The sequence below is a fragment of the Ambystoma mexicanum genome, chromosome 4p (genome assembly GCF_040938575.1).
Source record: "Ambystoma mexicanum isolate Mex_15411 chromosome 4p, UKY_AmexF1_1, whole genome shotgun sequence".
Lineage (NCBI taxonomy): Eukaryota > Metazoa > Chordata > Amphibia > Caudata > Ambystomatidae > Ambystoma > Ambystoma mexicanum.
The window spans coordinates 1,093,060,712-1,093,085,242 of record NC_090927.1 but is presented as its reverse complement, the minus strand read 5'-3'; the positions used below and the strand labels follow the sequence as shown (position 1 = coordinate 1,093,085,242).

At 45.0% G+C, this 24,531-nt stretch overlaps 1 protein-coding gene across 2 annotated transcripts in view; it reads right to left on the bottom strand.

Annotated features, from left to right (window-relative positions):
- STX7 (syntaxin 7) overlaps positions 1-24,531 on the bottom strand; it is a 415,618-nt gene that overhangs the window by 37,700 nt on the left and 353,387 nt on the right. For both annotated transcript variants that reach the window (XM_069606681.1, XM_069606680.1), the window contains exon 8: positions 8,164-8,236. In XM_069606681.1, coding sequence (XP_069462782.1) covers positions 8,164-8,236 — 73 coding nt within the window. The remainder of the gene's footprint in view (positions 1-8,163; positions 8,237-24,531) is intronic.

Below are 24,531 nucleotides of genomic sequence, written 5' to 3'. Positions count from 1 at the left end.
GACATACGCTGATTTGAGAAAGGTGGTGAGTGCGATGTTAGAGGCGGAGTCGAGTCACACTCATTCGAAGTTTGACTAGGGCTTCGGCCAAGCTCCAGCAGCGTCTGCACGTATAAAAGTGGATAGGCGGCCTCATGTTGATGTGAAGATTTTTTGGGGCCAGGAAGTACACAAGGGGTGCGAGCATTGATAGACACCGGGGTGGAGGCCTCTTTGATTCATGGTAATCCGACACAATTTAAAGGCAAACAGTTTACGATTACAGGTTTAGGGGGAAAGGAGACCCCCGCAGTACAAACGCGAGTGGAGATGAAATAGGCAATTTAAAGAGGCAGAAATACCAAGTGTTGATAGTCCCAATACCTGAATACATAATTGGCTTTGACATTTTGGAAGGGCTAACCTTGGGATTTGGCGGTAAAACGTACCAGTTTGGGGTGAGTGCATTAATCTGTACACCCATTACCGTAGGCAAATTGAAGATGCCCCCAGTGCAAGTGCCAGTGGCAACCAGACGGGTAGCAATGAAACAATACCGCATTCCTGGGGGGCACAAGGAAATCTCAGACACCATTAAAGAGTATGTGGAGGAAGGTGTATTACGCCTTATTACCATCTCATGGAACAATCCGCTCTGGCCTATTAAAAAGGGAGATGGGTCGTGGAGGATGACGGTGGATTACCGGGAGTTGAATAAACATATTCCTCCCTTAGTGCCCGCAGTCCAAGATGCCATTACTTTGATTGAAAATGTCCAAAAGTTTGAGGGGACTTGGTATGCAGTGATCGATTTAGCTAATGCATTTTTCTCCGTGCCAATTGATGACGAGTGACAAGAACAGTTTGCATTTTCATGGGGTGGACGTCAGTACACTTTCACGAGACTACCCATGGGGTACATGCACAGTCCGACTATCTGTCACCAGCTGGTGGCAGAGCACTTAGACAAGATACTGTGTAAACCTGACATACAAATCTCTCATTACATCGATGATATTTTGATCCAGGGCAAGGATGAGCACAGTGTGCAAAGTCAGCTAGATGTCCTTATGGAAGGATTGAAAAAGGAAGGGTGGGAGATTAATCCGAGTAAAATTCAAAGTCCAGCTGAAACATTGATATTCCTAGGGATTCAGTGGCATCATGGGCATCGAGAAATGGTGCCAAAAGCTCGACAGAAAATACTTGAATTCACCACTCCAACGAATAAAAAGCAAGCTCAGCAGTTTATAGGACTGTTTGGGTTTTGGAGACAGCACATTCCGCATTTAGGGCAGATATTGGCCCCCCTCTACAAGGTGACATGAAAGAAATATGAGTTTCAGTTGGGGGGGAGAGGGAGCAGCAGAAAGCCTTTGAGATGGTGAAAGACACGGTGCAGCAGGGGCTTGATTTATGGCCCTTGAAGGAAGTGGAATTAAATGTGTCTGTGCAAGACAATTATGCTAACTGGAGTGTGTGGCAGAAACAAGACAGGAAACGTGTGCCATTAGGGTTTTGGAGTCGTAAATTGCCCGACGCTGGTAACTCATATACTCCGTTTGAGAAGCAATTGCTGGCATGTTATTGGGCTCTTGTTGATACTGAGCAGATGACGTTGGGTCATGATGTATTCATGAGACCTGAAATACCAATCATGCAGTGGGTACTGAGCTCTCCTAAAACGCATCGTATAGGACATGCTCAAGAAGCCAGCATAATTAAGTGGAAATGGTATATTCAAAACAGAGCCAAATCAGGAAAGGGTGGAGTAGCAAAACTACATGAGCAAGTAGCCAACATACCGCCCTCAGATTACATACCACCAGAGGTGCCTGAAAAATGTGAGTCTCCCATGAAATGGGGAGTACCTTACAGCGATTTGACCGTGGAGCAAACAGAGCATGCTTGGTTCACGGATGGTTCAGCCCGATACGTGGGAACTGAGCGGTACTGGAAAGCAGTGTCGTACAATCCCAAAACAAAAAAGATGCTGACGACAGGGAAAGGGAAGAGCAGTCAGTTTGCAGAACTTTACGCAGTTTACCAAGCATTGAAACAAGAGACCCCTGGTCAATGTTATGCATATACAGATTCATGGTCAGTGGCGAATGGATTGGCAGTGTGGTTGCCAACTTGGCAAAAGAATGGATGGAAGATTCATTCAAAAGAGTTGTGGGGAAAGGAACTGTGTCAAGATATTGCAGAAATGTTGTTACAAAGTGAAGTCACTGTATATCATGTGGACGCGCATTGTGCCACAGATTCATTAGAACGTTGGTTTAATTCTGTTGCAGATGAACACACCAAGATTTCCTCAGTGGATGCAGAGGCTCGGGGAGACGATATGGAGGGTTTGGCCAAATGGGCCCATCAGAAATGTGGGCACCTTGGAGAAAAGGCTATCAGGTGGGCACAAGCTCGAGGCATCAGTCGTCCTTTAGAAATAGTGAAAACAATCATTTTGCAATGTCCCGTGAGCCAACACCAATTACATAGACCTATACCTCAGATTGTTTGAGGCACATTGAGAAGAGGAAAATTACCAGGTCAAATTTGGCAGATAGATTATATCGGTCCTATGCCAATCAGCAGAGGTTGTCAGTATGCATGCACTATTGTGGAAACATACTCGGGATATTTGATGTTTTTGCCGTGCAAACGTGCAACCCAATTGAACACAATTAGGTTGTTAGATCAGATCTTATTACATTATGGAGTGCCCTTGCAGATTCAAAGTGACAATGGGTCACATTTCAAAGGCAAACTAATACAAGAATTTTATCAGGAAAAGAGCATTGAGTGGATCTATCGCGTGCCCTACCATTCAGCTGCGGCAGGGCTAATTGAACGAATTAATGGGTTACTGAAAGAACAGTTGAGCAAATCTGGAGACGGCAGTTTGGCAGGCTGGCGTGATCGTGTGTTTGATGCGGTGCAAGTGTTAAACAATAGGCCTGTGTATGAACATGAAACTCCTTTGATGCGATTAATGACTCCTACTTTACAGGTTCAACCCAATTCAGTCAGAGAAACACTATTATACTGGTAAATTACTCCAGGTTCTTTAGCTCCCCATCGAGCAACTCCAGAGTCAGCAGGGGTAGACTTGCATTCTAATGAAGAAATCAGATTAGATCCAAGAGGAATAGTTGTAGTTGAAACATGAATTGGAGTACAGATTCCCCCAGAGCATATGGGATGGATTGCCCCTAGATCTGGCCTAGCATTGAAGGGAGTTCAAGCGTTGGGAGGGGTAATTGATGCTGATTACCAAGGCGAGATTAAAATCATCCTAATGAATAGTGGGGATCAATTGTTATCAATACACAAGGGTGATCGAGTGGCCCAATTGAAAGTTATTCCCATTAAGTTGTCTATGATTAAGAAAGGGGAGCCTCATACAGTGTTAACTACCAGTGGGGATCGCGTTTTTGGCTCTTCAGACAGTATGGTACCGGGTGCAAAGTGTGGGTGGAAAAGCCAAGTGGCCCACCAGTGCCCGCAGATGTCATTGCATCAGGCAAAGATCAAGTAGTTTTAGTTATGGAGCCCGGTAGAAAGAAATGGCAATATGTACCCGCAGACAAATGTTACCTGAGAGAGTGATGTGCAACACAATATCTCTTTTCTGGGTTTGTTTTTTAGATCCTGGGTCTGGTAGGTGAAACTGTGGCACTAAATGGCTCCATTTGGGCGAATTAAACAATCTGCTGTTACCAACGAAAAATGTCACATCTGTGCCAGTGATCAAGGGGATACTGATAGTGATGAATAATATTGTCCACAAGCATCCCTATGCCAGTGCCAACAAGCCCGCTAGACCGAAGACATGGATTTGTGAAATGCGACAAACCCATCAGGAGCCAGTGAAAACATCCTTGATGCCAGCCGTGCAAGAGTTGTTTGTAGGAAGGAGGAAACGCTCTCCTATGATTACCCAAGAAGAGAATATGTGGATATATCTGGCACAGCAAGTACTGAACATATCACACTTTTGTCTTACTAATGTGCCCAAAGCTGAAGCTTTATTGACTACGTGTTTAGTAGCGGTGCCGACGCCTTTTCCAGTTTTAAAGCATATCTTCGGCGTCACACAGAATGATTCTTTAGTTCAAGACTCAGACATTAGACAATCTTTTTCAGTTTACGAATACTGTTGGTTCTGCCAAGAGACTGACAGGAAATGGCGAAATTTGACACGTGTTATTAATTACAATATAACTCAAGGTGATGTGTGTTACATTATGACGTGCAAAGCACAAGAAATTAGCAAATGCCAACAAACAGAGTTGACCAATCAGTACAATCATACCCTGTTCGAGAGGCGACTATGTTTGCAAATGTCACACAAATGCACCAGTGTAAATAACACTCATGTGAAACTTCCAACAGGATGGCTCTTTTCATGTGGTAACATTACATATACTTATATTCCAGCTAACATTTCTGGAGGTTCTTGTGCTTTAACTCGATTAGGACTAATGATGTTTCCTTTACACTCAGCTATAACTCGAGGTAAAAGGTCAACTTTTGAATCTGTAGGGCTATCTCCCGACTGTGATTTACATGTACATTTGTTATCAGAAGCGGAGGTTCCAGCATTAACCCTTTCATTAGTGGGTGTTTGGGGTTTAGCTGCTGGAGGTTACAAATCTTTGATGAAATTTGCATGTTTAGTAGTTAAAAGTCTTAATCATACTTCGCAGGCTTTAGAAGAATTACTCCTTGATAGTCAAGTTATTAGAAAAGAAACTTTGCAGAACAGAGCTGCTGTTGATTACCTATTGCTAAAACATAATGAAGGGTCTAATGCCTCTGAAGGTATGTGTTGTTTCAATTTAAGTGACCACTCCCGATCTATTGAAAGTCATATTCGAGGTTTGAGGGATCTCATTTCTCAAGTGCCTCAAGATAGAAATTGGTGAGATTGGTTATTTTCATGGATACCCGATATTGGGGGTACACTACGTTACATTTTTGCTTGCATTTTTATTATACTGTATTAAAATTGCTTGTTGTTGCATTCAATGTATTCCCAATTTAGTCTTACCATTTCATAGGTTTCAGAGACCGGTTCCTGTGTATGGAAGATAAATATCCAAAGGGTGGAATTGTTATGCTCGATTTATGCTTGATCCAAAATGGCGCGGGTGCGCAATGCATTCTGGGAGCGCTCGGAGCCATGTTGGATATTTACTTCATACCACAGTGAAACTCTGCACACATTTTGCTGAGTGTTAGATTCACAGTGCTGAGACAAACATGCTTTTCCAAACCTGGTATGCGGTCAAGGCCACTTCTGCTGGGAAAGCCAACGTTGTTATGGCTTGCTATTGTTCTCCGTGGAGTGTGTTTTTAGAGAAGGGAGGCACTGCGCTTCTTGGGGGGAGCTCTCGATTGACCCAGCTGGCAACCGACAGCTGTTCCTCAACTGCGCAAGTGCAATTTCCAGAATGTTTGAGAATTGACTCCTCATTGTGGAGTGTGTGTATATATGCGGAAGCCCAGAGGTGGTCAGGTGAGACTTCAGCCGGAGAAGGACGTACGTCCAACCTTCCTGTGAGCTGTGGTGCTCTCGGCCTGGCTATTCCCGGGGTCTTCCAGCCGCTTCTGGAGGAGATGAGGAATTCTGTTACGCTCACGGTGATGTATTTCTTTCGGACTTCTTTACTTCTTCTGTGATCTATGTACTTATTATTTTTATGAGTTATTTCTATGTACTTGAAAGCTTTGAATAAATAGCCGTAACGAGCTGATTATCTTCTAAGAGTGCGTGGCTGTGAGTTATTGTGTCTGTCTGTTTATGGTTCAAAGTATTTGCTCTATAATTGCATTGATGATTTATGGTTGTTTTGTGCACTTGTCGGGGGAGAGCAATACACCGATGGAACAGGCCCTGCCATTCTCTTCTGGTAGGGGGCATGGGGAACCGCTCAAACAGGCCCTGCCATTCTCTTCTGGATCTCCGATACCATGGTGTAGAGGGTGGACAGTATGTCCAGAGGTACATCCCTCGGCTCAACTGGCGTGATCGGGATACTAGACCCTGTGCCGTCGTCGTCCTCCACGTCGTCGTGGACCGTGTGTAAGGACTCCAGGTCCTCGTCCGTGGATGAAACTTCCATGGCCTGAGACACAGCCTTGGGATGGTCTGGGGCCTCCTTGCCCTAATCCCTGCCACCTCGACCCCTTTCTTCCACCCTGAGGGATCGAAGCCGGGCTCAGATGGCATTCGCTTCTCTGGCGTGCCAGCAGACTTCGCCACAGTTACTGCTGCGATTTCCCTCCAGAGAGACAAGGAAACCTTCTGCCCTGTGGGAGTTACCTTCACGGGGTCAGTTCCTTTAGCCTTCATGAGAAGCACTGCCACCAGCTCCATCGGCGACAAAGACTTCTCTTGAGCCGATTGGGCTTTTTTGGGCAGTTCGGCCGACTTCTGCTATGTCCCTGGCTTCTCGGGCTTCTCCTGCAGCTTAGCCGAGTTGGAAAATGTCCTTTTCGAGGAGGAGCTCGATCACTGGCTGGCAATGGAGGCGCATGGTGATGTCGATCGCGCCCTGTACATCGTGGGGCCCACTTGCGCAGCGACCCTGATAGAGCCGGACTTGCGCTGCTTGGCCTTGTCTTGGGCCCCCATGGATGAGGCGCCCTCACAGGACTTAGAAGCCAGCTGCTCGGACTGGCCGGTCCTGGGTGAGGCATGACCCTAATCAGAGCACAGGGCAGAGGCCTTGGAGTTCATCCAAGCAGCCAGTTTACTGTGCCCATTCTTCGTCTACTTGGAGAGGGTGAGGCAGATCTTGCACTCTCCTTCCTTGTGGTCTGGATGAAGACAGAGGCATTGCAGGTGCTTGTCCTCCTCTAAAACGATCCACAGCTCGCACTTGGTGCAGGTCCTGAAGAAGGATCGTCCTTCCTTCTTCTCTTCCATCATGGTTGGAGGGTGCGAAGTAGGCCCGATGGCCTTCGGGAAACTTCGACGATCTTCCCCCTTGAGGGGCACTGAAATTCACCGACAACGGATCCCCGCTGTGGGCAAATGGAGGGAAGAGCACACAGGCTCTTTTGCAACAAAAATAGACCCTTTTCCATGAAAAAACATGCAAAACGTAGAAGTAGCTCACAGAGCAAAATCGAGGATTCCCAAAACTGAAGCATACAGTAAAAATCTGAAGCTGGCTGCCAGAGGAGGGGCTTAGGGAGAAGACGAGGACAGTTAATGGTTTAGAGGAGAAATACTGTTTATAAGAGAGAAACATTTTCTTTTCACCAAGGATTCCCAGCCCGATGACAGGGAATATTCATGAGCATGTGAATCCATGCCAGACCCATGCTGGAGAACAGGGGCTTACGACATATGCAGTTCTCTCCATTTGGCTCAAAGGAACACCATGAAAACTGGTCTAGTCCTTTTGTGAAAGGGAACCATTTTATTTCATTCGGTGCATCAGCGGCTTCAGTGACGCTTTAAGTAGATGTACCCCTTGTTGTAAAACACATTGTATTCCGGGTGACCATAGGGCAGCATTGCATTGCATTAAGGAAACCTCTAAAAAAAAAACTTATTATACTTGTGCACAATTATCAGTGCGTAAACAGATTCAAAATGTTCAATCTTTCACATTAGCGGATAGATTCAAAAGATGATCTGCACACGCGTGAGATGCATTTTCGTGAAGATGCCGGAACCTTGGATATCTTAGATAGTAAAACTTCGCCTGAAGAAGTCGTTTCTACAGTTCCGAGATAAGCAAAATTAACTCAATATTGTTTTCCTAATCCTGTGCATTGGCAAAGGAGAAACCATGGCACAGAGGATTCAGGTTATTGCATAGTCTATTCCTTCAAACTTCATGTTCCCGCTGACATGCCACACGGAGAATCAAGCCTCAGCTGCAGGCTCTCGTTTTGCTTTATCGGCTTGGCATCCATGTTCGCAGACGTTTCTGTTAATTAAGCCCTATTAAGGTACATCTCTTTTCAAACATTCAAATGACTTCTGCTCATTTCACAACCATAGTTCAGAGTACTGCCTTATTTTCCGCCTTCCAGTTCTCACCGCTGGTTAGACTCCGTTTTAGTAATTTACATGTCTTGATGTTAAAAATTGTAAAGCCCATTAAAGTTCCTGCACTAAGAAGAGGTGTGAAATCCTATAAAACAAATGGTGACGATCCTTACCTATCATATCTCCTTGTTCATGGATCATTGTTCCCAAGTCTTTAAATATTTCATTTATGTTCAGAATATCTGCCTGCAACAAAAGAATATGTTAGTACATAATGGCACAATCTAAACATACACGTCTTACTTCCTGCTAACTGCTCTGCTATGCTATGTACTATACACCATGCATACCACCAAGTGTACAAATATATATCCAAAATGAACAAAAAGGGATATGGATATAAAGATCTTCTTGTGAACTCACAACTTAATGATTATATAATATTCATCAGCATGCAACATCTAACATGGTCAATTACACATGACAATTATCTTTCAAAGATGTCATTAAACACCTCCTAAAGAACAGCAAAGCTCATGTGCAACCACTAGGCCGTAGCTTGCATTCTGTGCAAAAGCAGCCCTGCTGCATTAACCAGCTTAGAGTTACATTGTAGAACAACATTAGGAAGACATTGAAAACATAGAATTATGGGTGAGTAGCCTCAACTAGGGGGACACATTCCACTGGGGGCTTTCCAGTGATATCCAGCTGGGAAGCTTGATGTTGTATGGAACTCCAGGCGAAATGCATTCTGTAGTTGAAAGGAACCCATCTTTAATTTTATCTTGTGTCTGACGCCGCCACCACCACCACCACCACCTCCCTTTTCCAACCCCAGCTCTCCCTTATGGCCATGTACTGCATGCGGTGTAGAGTGAAGACATGAAGAACTACATATAGCATGAAAAATAGCATTGGCCTCATTACTGGTTTAGAGGTGTGCGGAAAACAATGTGCGTAAAGGTTTGTATGTGTTTTTAACAAGGTCCCTTTCCTCGTTTGGACATTAATCGTGCATTTTCCCGTGGTCCAATTTAAAAACAAAAAAATAATTAAATGAGGCTTCCCACCCAGCTGCACATCTAGCCAACCCCCACGACCCCAAACACACTATATATATTTATGACTTTCACAAGCTAAATGCATCCTACGGCACTCTTACAGGGACATGGACTACGCCAAACAGAGAATGCAGGTTACAAGTCACAGGTACAAGCTGATAAGGACACAGTAGTGGTGGTATGTTCACAGAGTTCACGGCCGGAGTTTAGTACAGGAGAGCTGTCGCTATCTGCACATTACCCTTTATTTTAAACCACTAAACAAGATTTTGAATGCATTTAGTCAAACCCAATTATTATATTTGGTTAAGGTTTCTCAAGACTGCGCCAATTAGGAGATCACTCGATGGAATAGTTTGTTAAAGTGGTTTCATTTTAATTAATGCCCTTGTGCCGACACGTGTTTGGCTGCTTTCAGCCTTTCTCAAAACTGGGCTCAATCTAAGTCATAATATAATTCATTACATATGCATGAATATACATTATACATATCAAAATAATAATAAGGCAAGCATAATAACTTTGTTGCAAAACGTGAGTTCACAAAAGTAACAATCAGATTTGTTGTTTATGGTTTCACAATATACGTGGATCAGCCAAATTAAAATAATAAACAGAGAGATGCACAGAAAAATAGGGGTTGGTATAAGGGAGGATTCATTAGGAAGAGAGGAAAAAGAGATAACTTGTGTCATGAGTTAACTCGATTAGTTTGGTCCAAGGAAATAATTGGGTCATTGAAAAGTATTGAAATCAATTATTTCTCTGAACAACAAAAACCGTAAACTTACCAAAATTATGAAGTATCATGTTTCATGGGTTAGATCCCTCATTGTCTGAAAAAAAAAATCTATCTACATATATATGACAATGCATTACTTACCGTAAAAGCATTTCTGATGGTTGTATCTGCTTAGATTCACATGCTGTGCATAGGTCCGACATCCAGTGGTCACTGCGGAGTATTGCATTTTGTTTTTCGTAGTCGAAAAGGGGACGTCGACAAGGCGTGTCTGTAACACTATCCCTATAGTGACGTGCGTTGTACCCACAATCCCTCACGCGTCGAGGTCCCTCTGTTTGTATTTTTCTGCCCTGAGGGAGCCTTATAGACGTGAGTGAGTACAGAAAAGAGAGATATAAAGGAAGTCTATGTTCCTTCCATCCGAGCGGGGAGGAAGGGTGGGCGCATGTGAATCTAAGCAGATACAACCATCAGAAATGCTTTTACGGTAAGTAATGCATTGTCTTCTGATGTTTGTTAATCTGCTTAGAATCACATGCTGTGCATAGACTAGCGAGCAGTACCCGGAGTTGGCGGTGGGTTATGAGAAGGAGCAGTAGAGAAAAGATGTCTTAATACTGCCTGTCCCACCTGGGAGTCAGATCTAGAGTGTGCATCTAGACAGTAGTGTTTTGTAAAGGTGTGCACAGAACTCCAGGTAGCCGCTTTGCAGATGGACTCAAGGGGAACATTTGCAATGAATGCTATGGAAGCCCCAGTGCCTCGAGTGGAATGTGCTCTTGGCTTGAAGGGTAGTTCTCTCTTAGCAAGAGTGTAACAGAGAGTGATGCATTGAACAATCCATCTAGATATAGTGGATTTTGAGACCGCATCTCCTTCTCTTCCTGCTGCCACCGAGACAAAGAACTGATTAGTCTTTCTCAGTGGTCTGGTTCTTTCCATGTAGAACATGACAGCTCTGCGTACATCTAGTGTATGCAGACTTTTTTCTCCCGAGCTGGAAGGGTTTTGAAAGAACGTTGGTAGTTCTATAGTTTGGTTTACATGAAATTTCGAGATGAATTTGGGTGCAAACCTTGGGTGTGTGCGTAGAACCACTTTATTTTTGTGAACTGTTACGAAGGGGTCTAGTACAGAAAGAGCCTGTAGTTCACTTACTCTCCTAATGGAGGTGATAGCTATTAGGAAAGCAGTCTTAAGGGTGATATCTTTAAGAGTTGCCTTGTGCATGGGTTCGAAGGGAGGGCCCATGAGTCTGGAAAGTACCACATTTAAGTCCCATCCGGGAGCTGGGTTAGCTATCGGAGGGTGTATCCTCTTTACCCCCTCCATGAAGGCTTTGATAACTGGTATCTTCCACCACGACACTTTAAGTTGGGAAGTGGTGTATGCAGAAAGTGCCGCTAGGTGGACTTTAATGGAATTGAACACTAAATCTGAATCCAGTAAATGGGTCAAGTATAGAATAATGTCAGTAGGAGAGCAGTCAACTGGGTTGATGCTAGTACCTCTACACCAGATAACGAATCTTTTCCATTTGCTAGAATAGCAGTGTCGAGTATTAGGTTTTCTGGCTTCCCTGAGGATGTCCATACATCTCTGTGGGAGTTGTAAATGTCCAAATTCTATGATCTCAGGAGCCAGGCTGCTAAGTTCATGGTCTGAGGGCATGGATGCAGTGTCCTGCCCTTGTCTTGTGACAGCATGTTGTACGGGCAGGGAAGTTTCACTGGGGGAGATAGGGACATCTCCATCAAGTGAGCGAACCAAGGTTGCCGTGCCCACATTGGGGCCACTAGTATCATGGTAACCTGCTCCTGGTGCATCTTGTGCACCACTTTGTTGAGAAGGGGAGTCGGGGGAAAGGCGTAAACAAATTTCCCTGACCATTGAATCGACAGACCGTTCCCCTTGGACTGGTTCTGGGGGTACCTGGAGGCGTAACTTTGGCATTGCGAGTTCTCCAGGGTTGCGAACAGGTCTATATCCGGGAATCCCCATTGCGTGAAGATGTCTAAGACGATGTCTTCGTGCAATTGCCATTCGTACTCTTCGGGCAGGGGGAAGTCTCTGCTGAGTTTGTCTGCTAGCAGATTGAGTTCCCCTGCTACATGTTGTGCTAGTAGGAACATGTTGTGTTTGAGAGCCCACTTCCATATATTCTGGGACAGCTTGGACAGTCCTGGAGAGTGAGTGCCCCCTTGCTTGTTGAGGTAGTACATGGCTGTGGTGCTGTCTGTGAGGACCATCACTGTCTTTCCTTGTAAGTGTTCCTGAAAGGCTTTCAGTGCTTTGAACACCGCTAGTAGTTCCAGCAGGTTTATATGCTTGGATGCTAAACTCGGAGTCCACACTCCGTGTGCCGTTTGATGGGATAGGTGAGCCCCCCATCCTGTAAGGGATGCGTCTGTGGTTAGAGTGGCTTCCACTGCGGGTGTGGCAAAAGTTTTCCCTAATAACAGGTTTTCTTTTGTCCACCACCGTAGCGAGAGAACCAAGGCCTGCGAGACCACCACTAGATCGTCCCATTGTCCGCTGGCCTGACACCACTGGCTGTAGAGCCACTCTTGCATTGGGCGCATGCGCAGGCGCGCGTGAGGTACCAAATAAATACATGACGCCATCATCCCTAGCAAGCGCATTGCTTTGCGTACCGTCACCTCTCGGCCTGCTACATAATGGGGAATTTGAAACAGCATGTTTTGGACCCTCTCGTTGGAGGGGAATACGAGGCCGTCCCTTGTTCGAATTAGAGCCCCTAGGAATTGTTTGGTTTGGCTGGGGTCTAAGCTTGACTTCTTTTCGTTGATGGAGAAGCCCAGTTGGGACAAGAGGTCTACGGTCTTTTGGGTATTGGAGAAGCATGTTTCGTAAGAATCCCCTGTTATGAGCCAGTCGTCGAGGTAAGGGTATACCGGGATGGATAATCTGCGCAGGTGGGCCGCTGCCACTGCCAGTACTTTCGTGAATACCCTTGGTGCAGATGCTATCCCGAAGGGTAGTACTCTGAACTGGTAGTGTTTGTCCTCTATTTTGAACCTGAGGTATTTTCTGTGCGATGTCAACATTAAAATATGAAAGTATGCATCTTTCATGTCCAGTGTTGTCATGTAATCCCCTTGTGATAACAGTGGGATTACCTCCTGTAAGGTCACCATACGAAACTTTTGGGGTTTGACAAAAATGTTCGCTGGGCGCAGATCTAATACAGGGCGCATGGTTAAGTCCTTTTTGGGTACAAGGAAGTACACTGAATAAATACCTTCTGTTACCTGTGATAGGGGGACGGGCTCTATAGCTTCTTTTTTCAGTAGTTCTTCCACCTCTTGAAGAAGAATGGAGAGGTGTTGCGGTGTCATGCGCCGGTTCCGTGGGGGTTTGTACTTCGGGGAACCGTTGAACTCGATGCAGTATCCGTGGGCTATGGTGGATAATACCCAACGGTCTGACGTGATTCCCTCCCATGCTGAAAGGAACGATGTTAGCCGGCCCCCGACCGGTGATGCATGGGAGGGGACCCGAATTTTCGGGTCATTTGCTGGTATTGGGCGTGGAACCTCTGGGGCTGGAGCCACGACCTCTTCCTTTGCCACGGCGTTGGCCTCTTTGAGTGAACTGGGTGTTACCCTGGTTGGTGGGCCAGTTGGAGCCAGAGTAATATTGTTGTTGTTGGTTCTGCTGCTGTCTTTGGCCACGAAAGGAGCGTTTATTACCATAGCCTCGCCTGTTAGGGGGCCTAGAAATTTGATCAAGAGTCTTGATGGTATCAAACTCTTTTTTAGCATGTTCTAGGGCCTCATCTACTGCTTTTCCAAACAGATGCGTCTGTTCAATGGGTTTATTTATGAGGGAGGCTTGGGTTTCGGGCTTAAAACCTGAATTGCGTAGCCAAACGTGGCGCTTGAGAAGTATTCCCTGCACTAGGGAGCGGCCAGCCGTCTCAGCGGCATCTAGGGAGTTTTTAACGATGCCCTGGTTTACCAGTGTGCCCTCTGATATTATAGCTAGCAGGCGAGAACGCAGAGGTTCAGGTGCTTCCTCTGCTTCGCTGCGCAGCTTGTTCCACTGTGCATCTGCGTAGCTAGCTAAAAGTGAGTTGTTATTAGCAATTCTAGTAGAGAAGGCGGCGGAGGTCGTGATTCTCTTCCCCAGTGCGTAGAGTTTTTTGCCTTCTTTGTCTGGAGGTGCTTCACTAGTGGATAGTGGCACCCCTGCTCTTTTTCTTGTGTTGGTAACCACAAGGGAGTCCGGGATAGAGTGTCCTCTGATGTATAAAGGGTCAGAGGATGAAGGGCTGAAAAGCTTTTCTATTCTAGGGTTGACCCCTCTTACTAAAGCTGGGTTAGTAAGGGAAGGAGAAATTCTTCTTTTAATAGAAGCCAAAAGTGGAATAGATTGGCTAACAGGGGCTTTTTCTTTGATGACTTTTTCTACAAAGTCAATGTCTGGAAGAGTTTCCCCTGTATCAATCTCAAAATGCGCTGCTGCCTTGCGCAATAGTGCATTGAGGGAAGGTTGGTCATCTATGGGAGAGGAGTTCCCATGTGAATGTTTGAGAGGAGAAGGGAGAAAGGCATCAGGGTCTGAATGTACTGATGGGGATTGCCAAGGCTGCACTGACGGTGAATGCCAGGGCTGCGAGGTAGCTGTATCCTCTTCAAACCCTGTAGCAGTGGTGTAAGGATCTTCTTCGAACCCCTCTTCCTCAAGTTCTACCTCTTCTTCTCCACCCAAACACTCCTCTTCTTCTTGGAGGTATTGCTCCTCCTCAGTGAGATCAACCAGCCTAGGAATCTTGACTCTAGGGTCATCCTGTGGCCATTCTCTTTGTCTTTTGTGAGTGGGTGGGTCTTGGTTTCCTAGAAACCTTTCCATTTTCTCCATGCAAGAATGGAGTCTTTCAAGGGTCTCATGGTGTACCCCTGAATAGTCTAGAGGGGGGAAATTAGTGTTTTCGCCGTCGAATCGTTTCGAACGCTCCCACAACGTCGACGAGAGGTTCCCGTCTCCTTCTGAAAAACCTTCAGGTAGTTCGGAAGCGTCCTTTGGAGAAAGGGGCAGATCCTGGCTACTTTTGTGTTTTTTCGACGCGGTATTCGACGTTTGTTTCGTCGTCCGCGTACGTTCGTCTTCGGCGACAATTCTCGCTAGGCTCTCGGCCACGATTTTGTCCGTCGAGGGCTTTGGTGTCGACGTTGTGTGCGTTGCGCGTAGTACCTCGACGGTCGCTCTATGGAGCGTTGCGTCGGATGTTTTTGGGGTAGCGCCCGTGTTAGATGGAAGCCCAATCGCTGGTCGCGGCTGCGTTTGCGGGTGGGGCTTGTGACCTTTACGGTCTGCGGTAGACGCCGGAGTGCCCTGCGTCCCCTTCGGCGCTGATGGATCCTTCGTTCTCGACGAAGAAGAGCCGTGGGTAGTGTGTTTAGCCTTATGGGGTTTGTGTGCGTCCTTGTCGCCGGGGTGTTCATCCCCATAAGCAGGGCGTGAGCCGAGCCCGTCGGGGCCGGGGACGGACGACGAGGAGCGGGAGCGCTCCTTCTGGGGGTTCATGACTTCCGTAACGGACGTCGAGTTATCGCACTCCTCGTCACTTTCAGTAACAGCGGCAGCGGGTGAGGAAACTGACTTCGACATCGCGTAGTCCGCCCACCTCTTAACCCTACGTTCTTTAAGAGTCCTGGGTTTTAGGAGCTTGCAGGCTGCGCAGCTGTTCTCTATGTGATCGAGGGGTAAGCAACGATTACAGAGCTTGTGCTTATCTTTCCAAGTATATTTGCCCCTGCAGCGTGGGCAAAACTTAAATGGTGTCCTCTCCATAGCTGAGGCAATAATAGCTGGCGATAACAACCCCAAGGGAAAGAAAAGGGAGAAAGAAAGACATTCTCAAAGAGAAGAGACAAAGTTCTAACCCCCACTCTCCCTACTGTAAGTTGGCCGTCGAGGCCAGGCCACGTGTTCGGCAGCGCCGAAGGATCTCCTCCGCTCTTCCTCTCCGTCGAAAATAGTTCGGCGGAGAAACAGCTTCACAGCTAACGTCGAGGGGGAGGGATTGTTACCAGTATATTAAGTTATGACAAAAGGACCGAGGTCCGTGGTAAGTATAGCAATGTCTCTCTAGGAGCTCCGCGAAAGGCGACCAGAAACTGGGCGGAAAAAAACAATCTGAGGGACCTCGACGCGTGAGGGATTGTGGGTACAACGCACGTCACTATAGGGATAGTGTTACAGACACGCCTTGTCGACGTCCCCTTTTCGACTACGAAAAACAAAATGCAATACTCCGCAGTGACCACTGGATGTCGGACCTATGCACAGCATGTGATTCTAAGCAGATTAACAAACATCAGAAATACATATACTAAAAACCTATGAAATTCAGTGAAAAAAACGTTGTCAAAGGGACGTTATGGTTCCAAGTAAAACCGAAAAACCCTTGAAATTCGCCAGTTATGGTAAGCTAAGCAACCATAACTCGCGCCACCACCGTGCACTGCTAAGACTAACACCCAAGACATCAAAGATGACATCACAAACAAAACCTGCACTCCAGCCGCCCGTTTTGAAGTACCAGGAACGTTCCCACCAAAATATGTGACGTATGATGAGCAGTAGGACTCTGCCCAGTACCTATCAGAAGAGCAGCACCTATTGAAGTACCGATACCCAGAAAACCATGGACAGTGAGGTATCCATTAAGAAAACCCTACCAGCAAATGAAACGAAATGAAGATTGCCTAAGTACGGTCCCAGAAGAAACCAAAAAGGTCTTAATGGAAGACGAATGGTGACGTCACGAGGACCCGGACAGATTCACAGACAGAAGAAATGACGACCTGAAAATGACACAAAGATGAAACGCCATGAGTAAGGATATCGTGAAACTAAAATAAAAGAATGATGGCCAAATGTAAGAGAATTAAGCTGTAAGCAAAATTAAGATAGTCGACCAGTTTACACCTGTAAATATGCTTGGAACTGCAAGAAGGCTAAGAAAACAGTGCGGCTTGCTATGCTTAAGTAGAAGAGTAGTGCGGCAAGCACCATTATACATAATCTACCTGAAACGAAGCATTTTATTATAACTATATTTATACTTTGCACAAGAAGCAGAATCAACCCAGGTTACTAAAGGCCAAACGCGAGAAGATTCATATTTAGCAAAACGAGAAGAGACGCTGAAACGAAACTCAGCAGAGGCAACTCGTGCCAGGGAAGCCAAGGTCATACTAATAAAATAAGTGAACAGTAGCTACATCTAATTGAAACCAAGAACAGAATATCCTACCTCTGAAAGGTCGAGATAAGAAGACGTAGGCAGGTGGCAGGCTAAATAAGAACCCAATACACAAATTGAGAGAAAAGAGAAATTCACGGTGTGGGAATCACATGACCAGCCGAGCAAGAAGAAGAGAGGGCTCACACCTACCTCACCAAGCAGAGATATCAGAACTTTTCCAGACAGAAGATGCAGTCTCGAGGCCAACCACAGTGAAATAATTGACACATAGCTACTAAAGTGGTGATTGATTGTAACTATAATCGGAGGAAGGCTGGGTAACTAAGGGGCACCCCGCACCTGGACGACCATTCTGCGTGCTGTTAAGCGAAGTGGAAAAGTATGCATGGGCTTGGTGCCAACCCAATCACAATGGACCAAATAATCTAGGGTCCTATAGTTTGTAGAGCCAATGAGACGTCGTACTTTTAGTGACGTCCACGGTAGTAATTTTGAAGGAAAGGCTTAGACGCTCACCTGGCAGCGTCTGACTCGATCCCCTCACTCCGTTACCATATACAGACATAGTACATATAGTAAAGTTACCTTTTCCTAACCAATAGAATTGCATGTTAACTTTTGATTGTTACACAACAATTATGACGAGTTTTGAGTATAAATTTTACAACTTGTATGAAGTTCGTTGGAGTTTGAAGCGAGAAGGACGATCGCATCACTGCGGATATCCATGACTCCACGTTTTTTGTACTTGTCCGTTACGTTTTCTTCGCGGAATGACAGCGCCAGCTCATCCATGGCGTTCACACGAAGAAGAGCACACTCACGAGCTCCCCACTGGAATCGATACAGGTTGCCATGGCGCTTGTATACACTCCGGCGCGTCTCGTGTCAGCTGACACCTTGCAGGCGTAAGGAACGCACACCTAAACCACGTCCCCCTGTACTTTAAAGCACAGCTACTCGTACAGCTCTCTGCTGTGAATTGTAACGTTACTCTCCTTGCGGTTACGTTCCGTATTCCCTTCTGACATCCAGTCAGTGCTCTATTTTGATTTTCTGGTTCCCGACACTTGGCTATTCAATTTGGACTGCATTTGGATACTCCTTTGGTTTTGGTTACGCCCGCACCTTTACTGACCCGGACTCCTTCACGGACTGCCTGCCTTTTTCCTCAGTGACTTCCTGGTTCTACGGCCCACTAAGGTAATTGGTTGTCCTCTGTACTCGTCCACGTCTCTTTCTTGTTCCTGAGGCCATTTCACTTGCTATTATCCTGAACTGTTCATACTAGTTAAAACCCTCTCTGCTGGATTCCACCGTTAGCCTTTACTTTTGAACTTGGTTTCTACATCCTTTGGGACTTCAACATTCTACAGTGAACTACTCACAAAGTGCATATGGACGCTTTCCGGTACATGCACCAACCCGTCACTAGTGCGTCCCTCATGCCGCTCGGGTTACTCTCCTGTACTAACCTTCCTTTTTTTATTTTATCCTTTCGTTATTTCCCTCCATTTGGACTTCATTCATTCCTGCCAGTTCTCCCTTCAGGTCTGTGTTTAAATTACTTACCCATTTATTTCTGGGACGCTCTGGTTTATTACATTGATGTAGAGGGTAATAGTTTATTTTCTTTTGTAGGTTAATCCTATAGCAGAGTCCACTCCTCAAACCCCGTCTAGGTACTCCTTAGTACTATTGTTTTCTTGCATTGCTTCATACCTTGGCTCCTCTAACCATCTTTGTATTCCTTTGCAGCATTGGTTGGCGGTGTGTGTTCTCCCCGCTCTTTTAGGTGATTGGCAATTCTGCCTGTTCAGGTTGAAACAGCAGAGAGGCACATCGCAGAAAACAGCCCCTCCTTGAGAAAGCCTTAATCTTAGAATTCAGGGGGTGTCGGGTTACCAGAGGCTGTCTTGTGAATATCTGTGGAAACTACAGTCTCCAAGGTCGCCTATCTACAGGGAGTGATCGATTACCGGAGCAGTGAGTAACATTGTCATTAAACGGACTCCCTTTGCCAAACCATTGAGTTGTCCTTATTGATTGGTGTTGGAGTAATAAATCTGCACCCCCATCCATCTCAAGGGTGCAGCCATCTCATCTTAAAGTACTTCTGAGCAAACCTCGGCTATATGGGCCAGCCGGGCTCTCGGAGTACAATACGATATATTGATGATGTCCTTCTCATTTGGGAAGGAACAACGGAGGATTTTAAGTCATTCATGAACCGACTGAATGTAAATGAATATGGTATAGAGTTCACAGGACTTTGCAGCAAGACACAAATTAACTTTTTAGACCTCACCATACATGCAGATGGCCTCAAGTTAGAAACATGGACATATAGAAAAGAAACAGATGTTAATTCTACACTGCATGCCAAAAGCTGTCACTTCAAACCAACCATCCCAACAGCAGAGTACACAAGAGCGAGACGCTATTGCCAGAAAGAGGAAAAATTTGAAGACGAATGTAGTCTCCTGAGGACGAGATTTAAACAACGAGGATATAACCAAAGTATCAAACAAATAGCTTATAACGTGACGAAGTGCAAGACCCAATAGGACACTCTTGAAAAAAACAGGACAGTGCAAAGAGCGCAACTCCAGTCAGATTTATCACCAAATACAGCCAGAATCATCATGTCCTTCGCAAAGTCCTGCGAAATCATTGGTATCTCCTTAGATTAGATGAGCAGATTATCAACCACATTGACTCAAAACCCACTATGATATTTAAACAAGCGGACACGCTGAGACAGATTGTTAGCCCATCCTTACTACCTAACATGAAGGACAAAAGAAACAAGATGTGGTTAGAAGCAGACCACATCGGTTTTAGAAAACGCAGGATATGCACTATGTGCAAATATGCACATGTGCAAACAAAGACACTTTGATCTGGAAGGAGTAACTGTCAAGATCAAGCAGGAAATAAATTGCAGAAGTAAATTTGTAGTATACAGGATTATTCGCATATGCCACAAAATATACATTGGAAGCACCAAGAGGGAGCTACGTACAAGGATACGCGAGCATATGGCAACAATTGGGAGCCAGGACCCGAGGTTCCCCCTAGCTCACCATTGGCAGACACCATCAGATGGGAGACGAAACATAAATCAAATTCATAGGGCTGCAACATATTCCTCAAGCAAGAAGAGGGGGGCGATCGACTCCAGAGGCTACGACAAGCTGAAGCAAGGACTATCTGCCTTCTGAATACCACCGTCAAAGGGATGAACTCGGAGAATGAAATGATCTCCTTTTTGAGAAGACGAGTGGAATACATTCGTTTCTAGCTGCTCCAGAACAAAAAAAACAAAAACAATATTCAAGACTCCTGACCGCAACTCCAATTGCACTGTAACTTTTTCTGAAAACTGACTTGTCCCAAATGACCATTCGGCAATTGTGCACTCAGAAAACATGAGCACTCAATAAGATTACTTGATGTGATGCTAGCTTTATCATTCATTGCAGATACTTTAATTGAATTAATTCAATACTTTTCAAGGACCTTATTTCCTTGGACCAAACCAATCGAATTAACTCATAAACATCTTTTTTTCCCCTCTTCCTAATCAATCCTCCCTTATACCAACCCCTATTTTTCTGTGCATCTATCTTGGTTAATTATTTTAATTTGGCTGATCCACGTATATTGTGAAACCATAAACAACAAATCTTATTGTGTTACATTTGTAAACTCACGTTTTGCAACAATGCTATAATTTTTGCATTATTGATATACATAATGTATATTCATGCATATGTAATGAATTATATTATGACTTATATTAGATTGAGCCCAGTTTTGAGAAAGGCTGAAAGCAGCCGAAACACGTGTCAGCACAAGGGCGTGAATTAAAATGAAACCACTTTAACTGTACTATCTCCTAATTGGCGCAGTATTGAGAAACCTTAACCTAATAACAACCCTTAGCAGTTTCTGGCTATATCCGTTTCTCAGACAAGGCGCGACAAACCAGAGAGTACAACAACGATCAATTAATTGCAATAGGCCTGAAGAGGAGTCGCCGCCAGACCAGCTCTTCCCAAAGCCAGCCTTTCCATTTTTCCAATTATTATATTTGTTTGCAACCGATTGCAAACCGTGGTTTGGCGTTTCTTTAAAATTGCTTTTTTTGCCAGTCTCGACAGAATTTACATATGAATAATTGGAAGCTACTTTGCATGAGCTTGAGTAGGAGACAAAATATTCATGGAGATAGTGTGGCCATGACTTATAAAGGAATAAAGTACACCCGAGTGCGCATACAAGAGATGCTGCAAGTCAACTCCATGGTCCTTGCCCTTTGGCCTTATTCCTCTATTTGGTCACAGAACTCCTTGGTGACATGCAATCCCCACGCAACGTATTGTAGTGGGGAATTAATCCCATATACAATTGATGGTTAGCACCCTAGAAGTAGCTGTCCCAATGTCCATGGTAGCTCAAGCTCAAGGAGAAAAAAGAAATCGCTTGGAAAGAAGGGCACATTTAAATGAAAACCCATTTAAACTGTGGGTGTGGTGCAGTAGTTGACTTTTGGGAATCATTTCTGGTTTTATCAATGTGTGGTATTTTCTTATGACAGAAATGGTGCAAAATCCACTTCTTAGTACATGGTGATGTGCTCTTCCTAATGAGTCCATTAGATGGCGCTCGTGGATAAAATAAATGTTGGTCAAGTTAAGTTTTAACATTGTAACGAAAGGTCATATTCCAGACTAGACAATGTATTGGTTAACAGGAAAAAGATGAAAGATGAGTAATGGAATTTAAATGTGTTTTTAAATTCACAGTGATACGAGTACAGAAGCATTTCAAACAAGCTTTGGCAATGCCAACAGTTTTGGCATTTGTGGAGGCATGTGAAAGGCGGTTGCCAGGCACTGCAGTAATGGTGTTAACTGGCCATTGGTGGTAGCAGCTTCAAAATGGTGCGAGTGCCTGGGCATAGAATAGCAGTGCTTGGCATGCCTAATATTTCTACACAAGCCAGCCCTATTGGCTTTTCCAATGATTGCTTTTAACAGGACTTTTATTGAAGGACACGGATAGTGCTTATCACGCGAGTGGCTGAAGGCAGACCTGGATGACTTATTTACACCAGAAGCACGTTTACAGCTCCAATTAAGTCATTAACTCTCAGAATAAAGTTTGAAAAAACTGGAAGGCACTTCGAGCAGAGAGTTTGATAGTAAGGCTTGAATAAAGGGAGCTCAAAGAGGTCCCGGGAGGATGTGTTTTCAGGGGCGATGGGCAGGAAGTGGGTGGGAATGGCCATAGAGATTTGCATGATCATGGGCAGTCAATTGGTGGGTAAATAAAACAATTTAAACATGAGTGTGGGAGCCCTTCTACTGAGAACGACAATGGGTCAAATATCCTGTTCAATGGGATTTCTTTTTTTTTTTTTTTTTTTATTACGAGTGTATAATCACCGTGGTGATTTTTACAAGAGGATGAACGAAAAACAACGGAAGACACTCCCCAGTTCCAACAATTATCTGTCAAACTGTCTACTTCTGTGGCCAGGCCCGTTAAGACGGGGGTACATGTGCGAAGATCTGATCCAAAATTTTTGTGGCTGCAATAGACCAAGATGTTCTCAAGCCTCCTATTAGGCGCTCCCACCAGAGCTCTTCCTCCCTCAGATAGGAGTTTTTTAAGTGATGAAGAATGTATGGTGATCTAAATTTGTCAGTACCTGGCCATAGTGGTAAAAGGTGCCTTAATGTTTCGCTTTGTTCAATGTTATTACAAAAGCGGCAAGTATTTGTTGTTGAAAGGCCCCTTGTGTACAGAATCTCATTTGTAGGTAGCAAATTTAGCCTCGCACGGAGTAGTGTTCCTAGTTTTTTTGTCTGGGTGCTTTGTCAGGAAGGGTTGGAGTACATTCAGTTTTCTGTTTGTTGGTGTAAGGTGACTAGTTAACTTGTACTCAGATGCCTTTTCCAATGTATTTATCCAGTCCAATTCTTCTAGTCGGGTTTTAGTTCTTGTCGGGTTCCCCAGAAGTTCTTCAATCGAGCTGCCGCAGATGTCAAGTTGCTGTAAACACATTTGCTCCCATTTGGACGATAACATGGATTTGCTTGAATTCATCTCTTCATGGACCATCTGGAAAATTGCAGAGGAAGAAGGATCTATTATTTTCCGATATAACATAACTGACGCTCTTTTCACGATTGACTCTAAGGAAGAGAGGGAAAGTTCACGTCTAATCAGAGCAATCGGAGTAGAAGATGGCATGTTCAGTACTGAGCGCCAGAACTGACTCTCCAGTCTGGCCCATATGAAGTGAGGTAAAGATGGCATGGCCTCGACTCCATAGGTGATGGCCGGGATAACTTTGCCCCTGTAGAATTTAAGTAGTGGCAACAATGAGAAACGTCCGTATTTGTTATCCAGTATTTTTGCTTGCGAGGCTAGAGTTTTCATTTTTTCAGAAAGATGGTGCTGCATCGCCGAGTCATTGGCCGTGGAGTCAATGAGGACTCCAAGGTATTTAAATTCAGCCACTTGTTCGATTTTGTTTGTGGCCAGATACCACGAAAAATTCTTCATTTTTGTCTTTTTTTGATTCTTTCCAAATACCATTATCTTCGTTTTCTGTTTGTTTACCTCTAGGTCGTTGGCGGCTGTATATGTGATCAATGCAGATAGCTGCCGTTGTAAACCAATTGGGGTCTGGTCCAGCTGAATGAGATCGTCTGCGTACAGGAGTCTCGGGATCTTCTCTTTACCCAGTTCTGGGGGGAATACTCGTGCGCTGATTAGAGAATCTTTATAGTCCCCAAAATAGGACAGAAAAAGGGCTGGTGCTAGTGGGCAGCCTTGTTTAACCCCTCTGTCTGTTGTTATGGATGTCGAGAGTAGGCCGTTGGTATTCAGTCGTACCTGTATTGATGTGGCAGAGTGCAGGGCCTTGATGGGGTTCAGGATCTCCTGAGGGCAGTCCCAACTGGAAAGTTTTCCCCAGAGCGTCCTTCGGTTGACTAAGTCGAAGGTCTGGGACAGATCTATAAATGCCAAAAACAGGTTCCGATTTTTTTCGCGGGCTTTTGCTTTTAAGAGGCTGAGTATAAAGATGTTTATACTAGTTCCTACTCCTTTTTTAAACCCCGATTGGAGAGGGTCATTACAGGGCGCACTTTTTGCCCACTGATTAAAGTGATCCAACAAAAGGGAACCATAAACTTTCCCTATCACGTCTAGGAGGGCCACTGGGCGAAAATTTCTAGGGTCGTCCTTCCTTCCTTTTTTGAATATGGGAATAATGATTCCTGAGGTCCAAGTGGGCGGGATTGAGCGAGAGGTAGTGCATTTGTAGAAAATTATGCTCAGCAGGTTTGCCCATTCTTCTGGCGCGGATTTCAAGTTCTCGTTTGACAGACCGTCAGGCCCTGGAGCCCTTGATTTCTTTAGCTTGAGTATTTTGTCCAGAATTTCAGCTCTGTCCGAAAGGTCGACCCACCGAGCT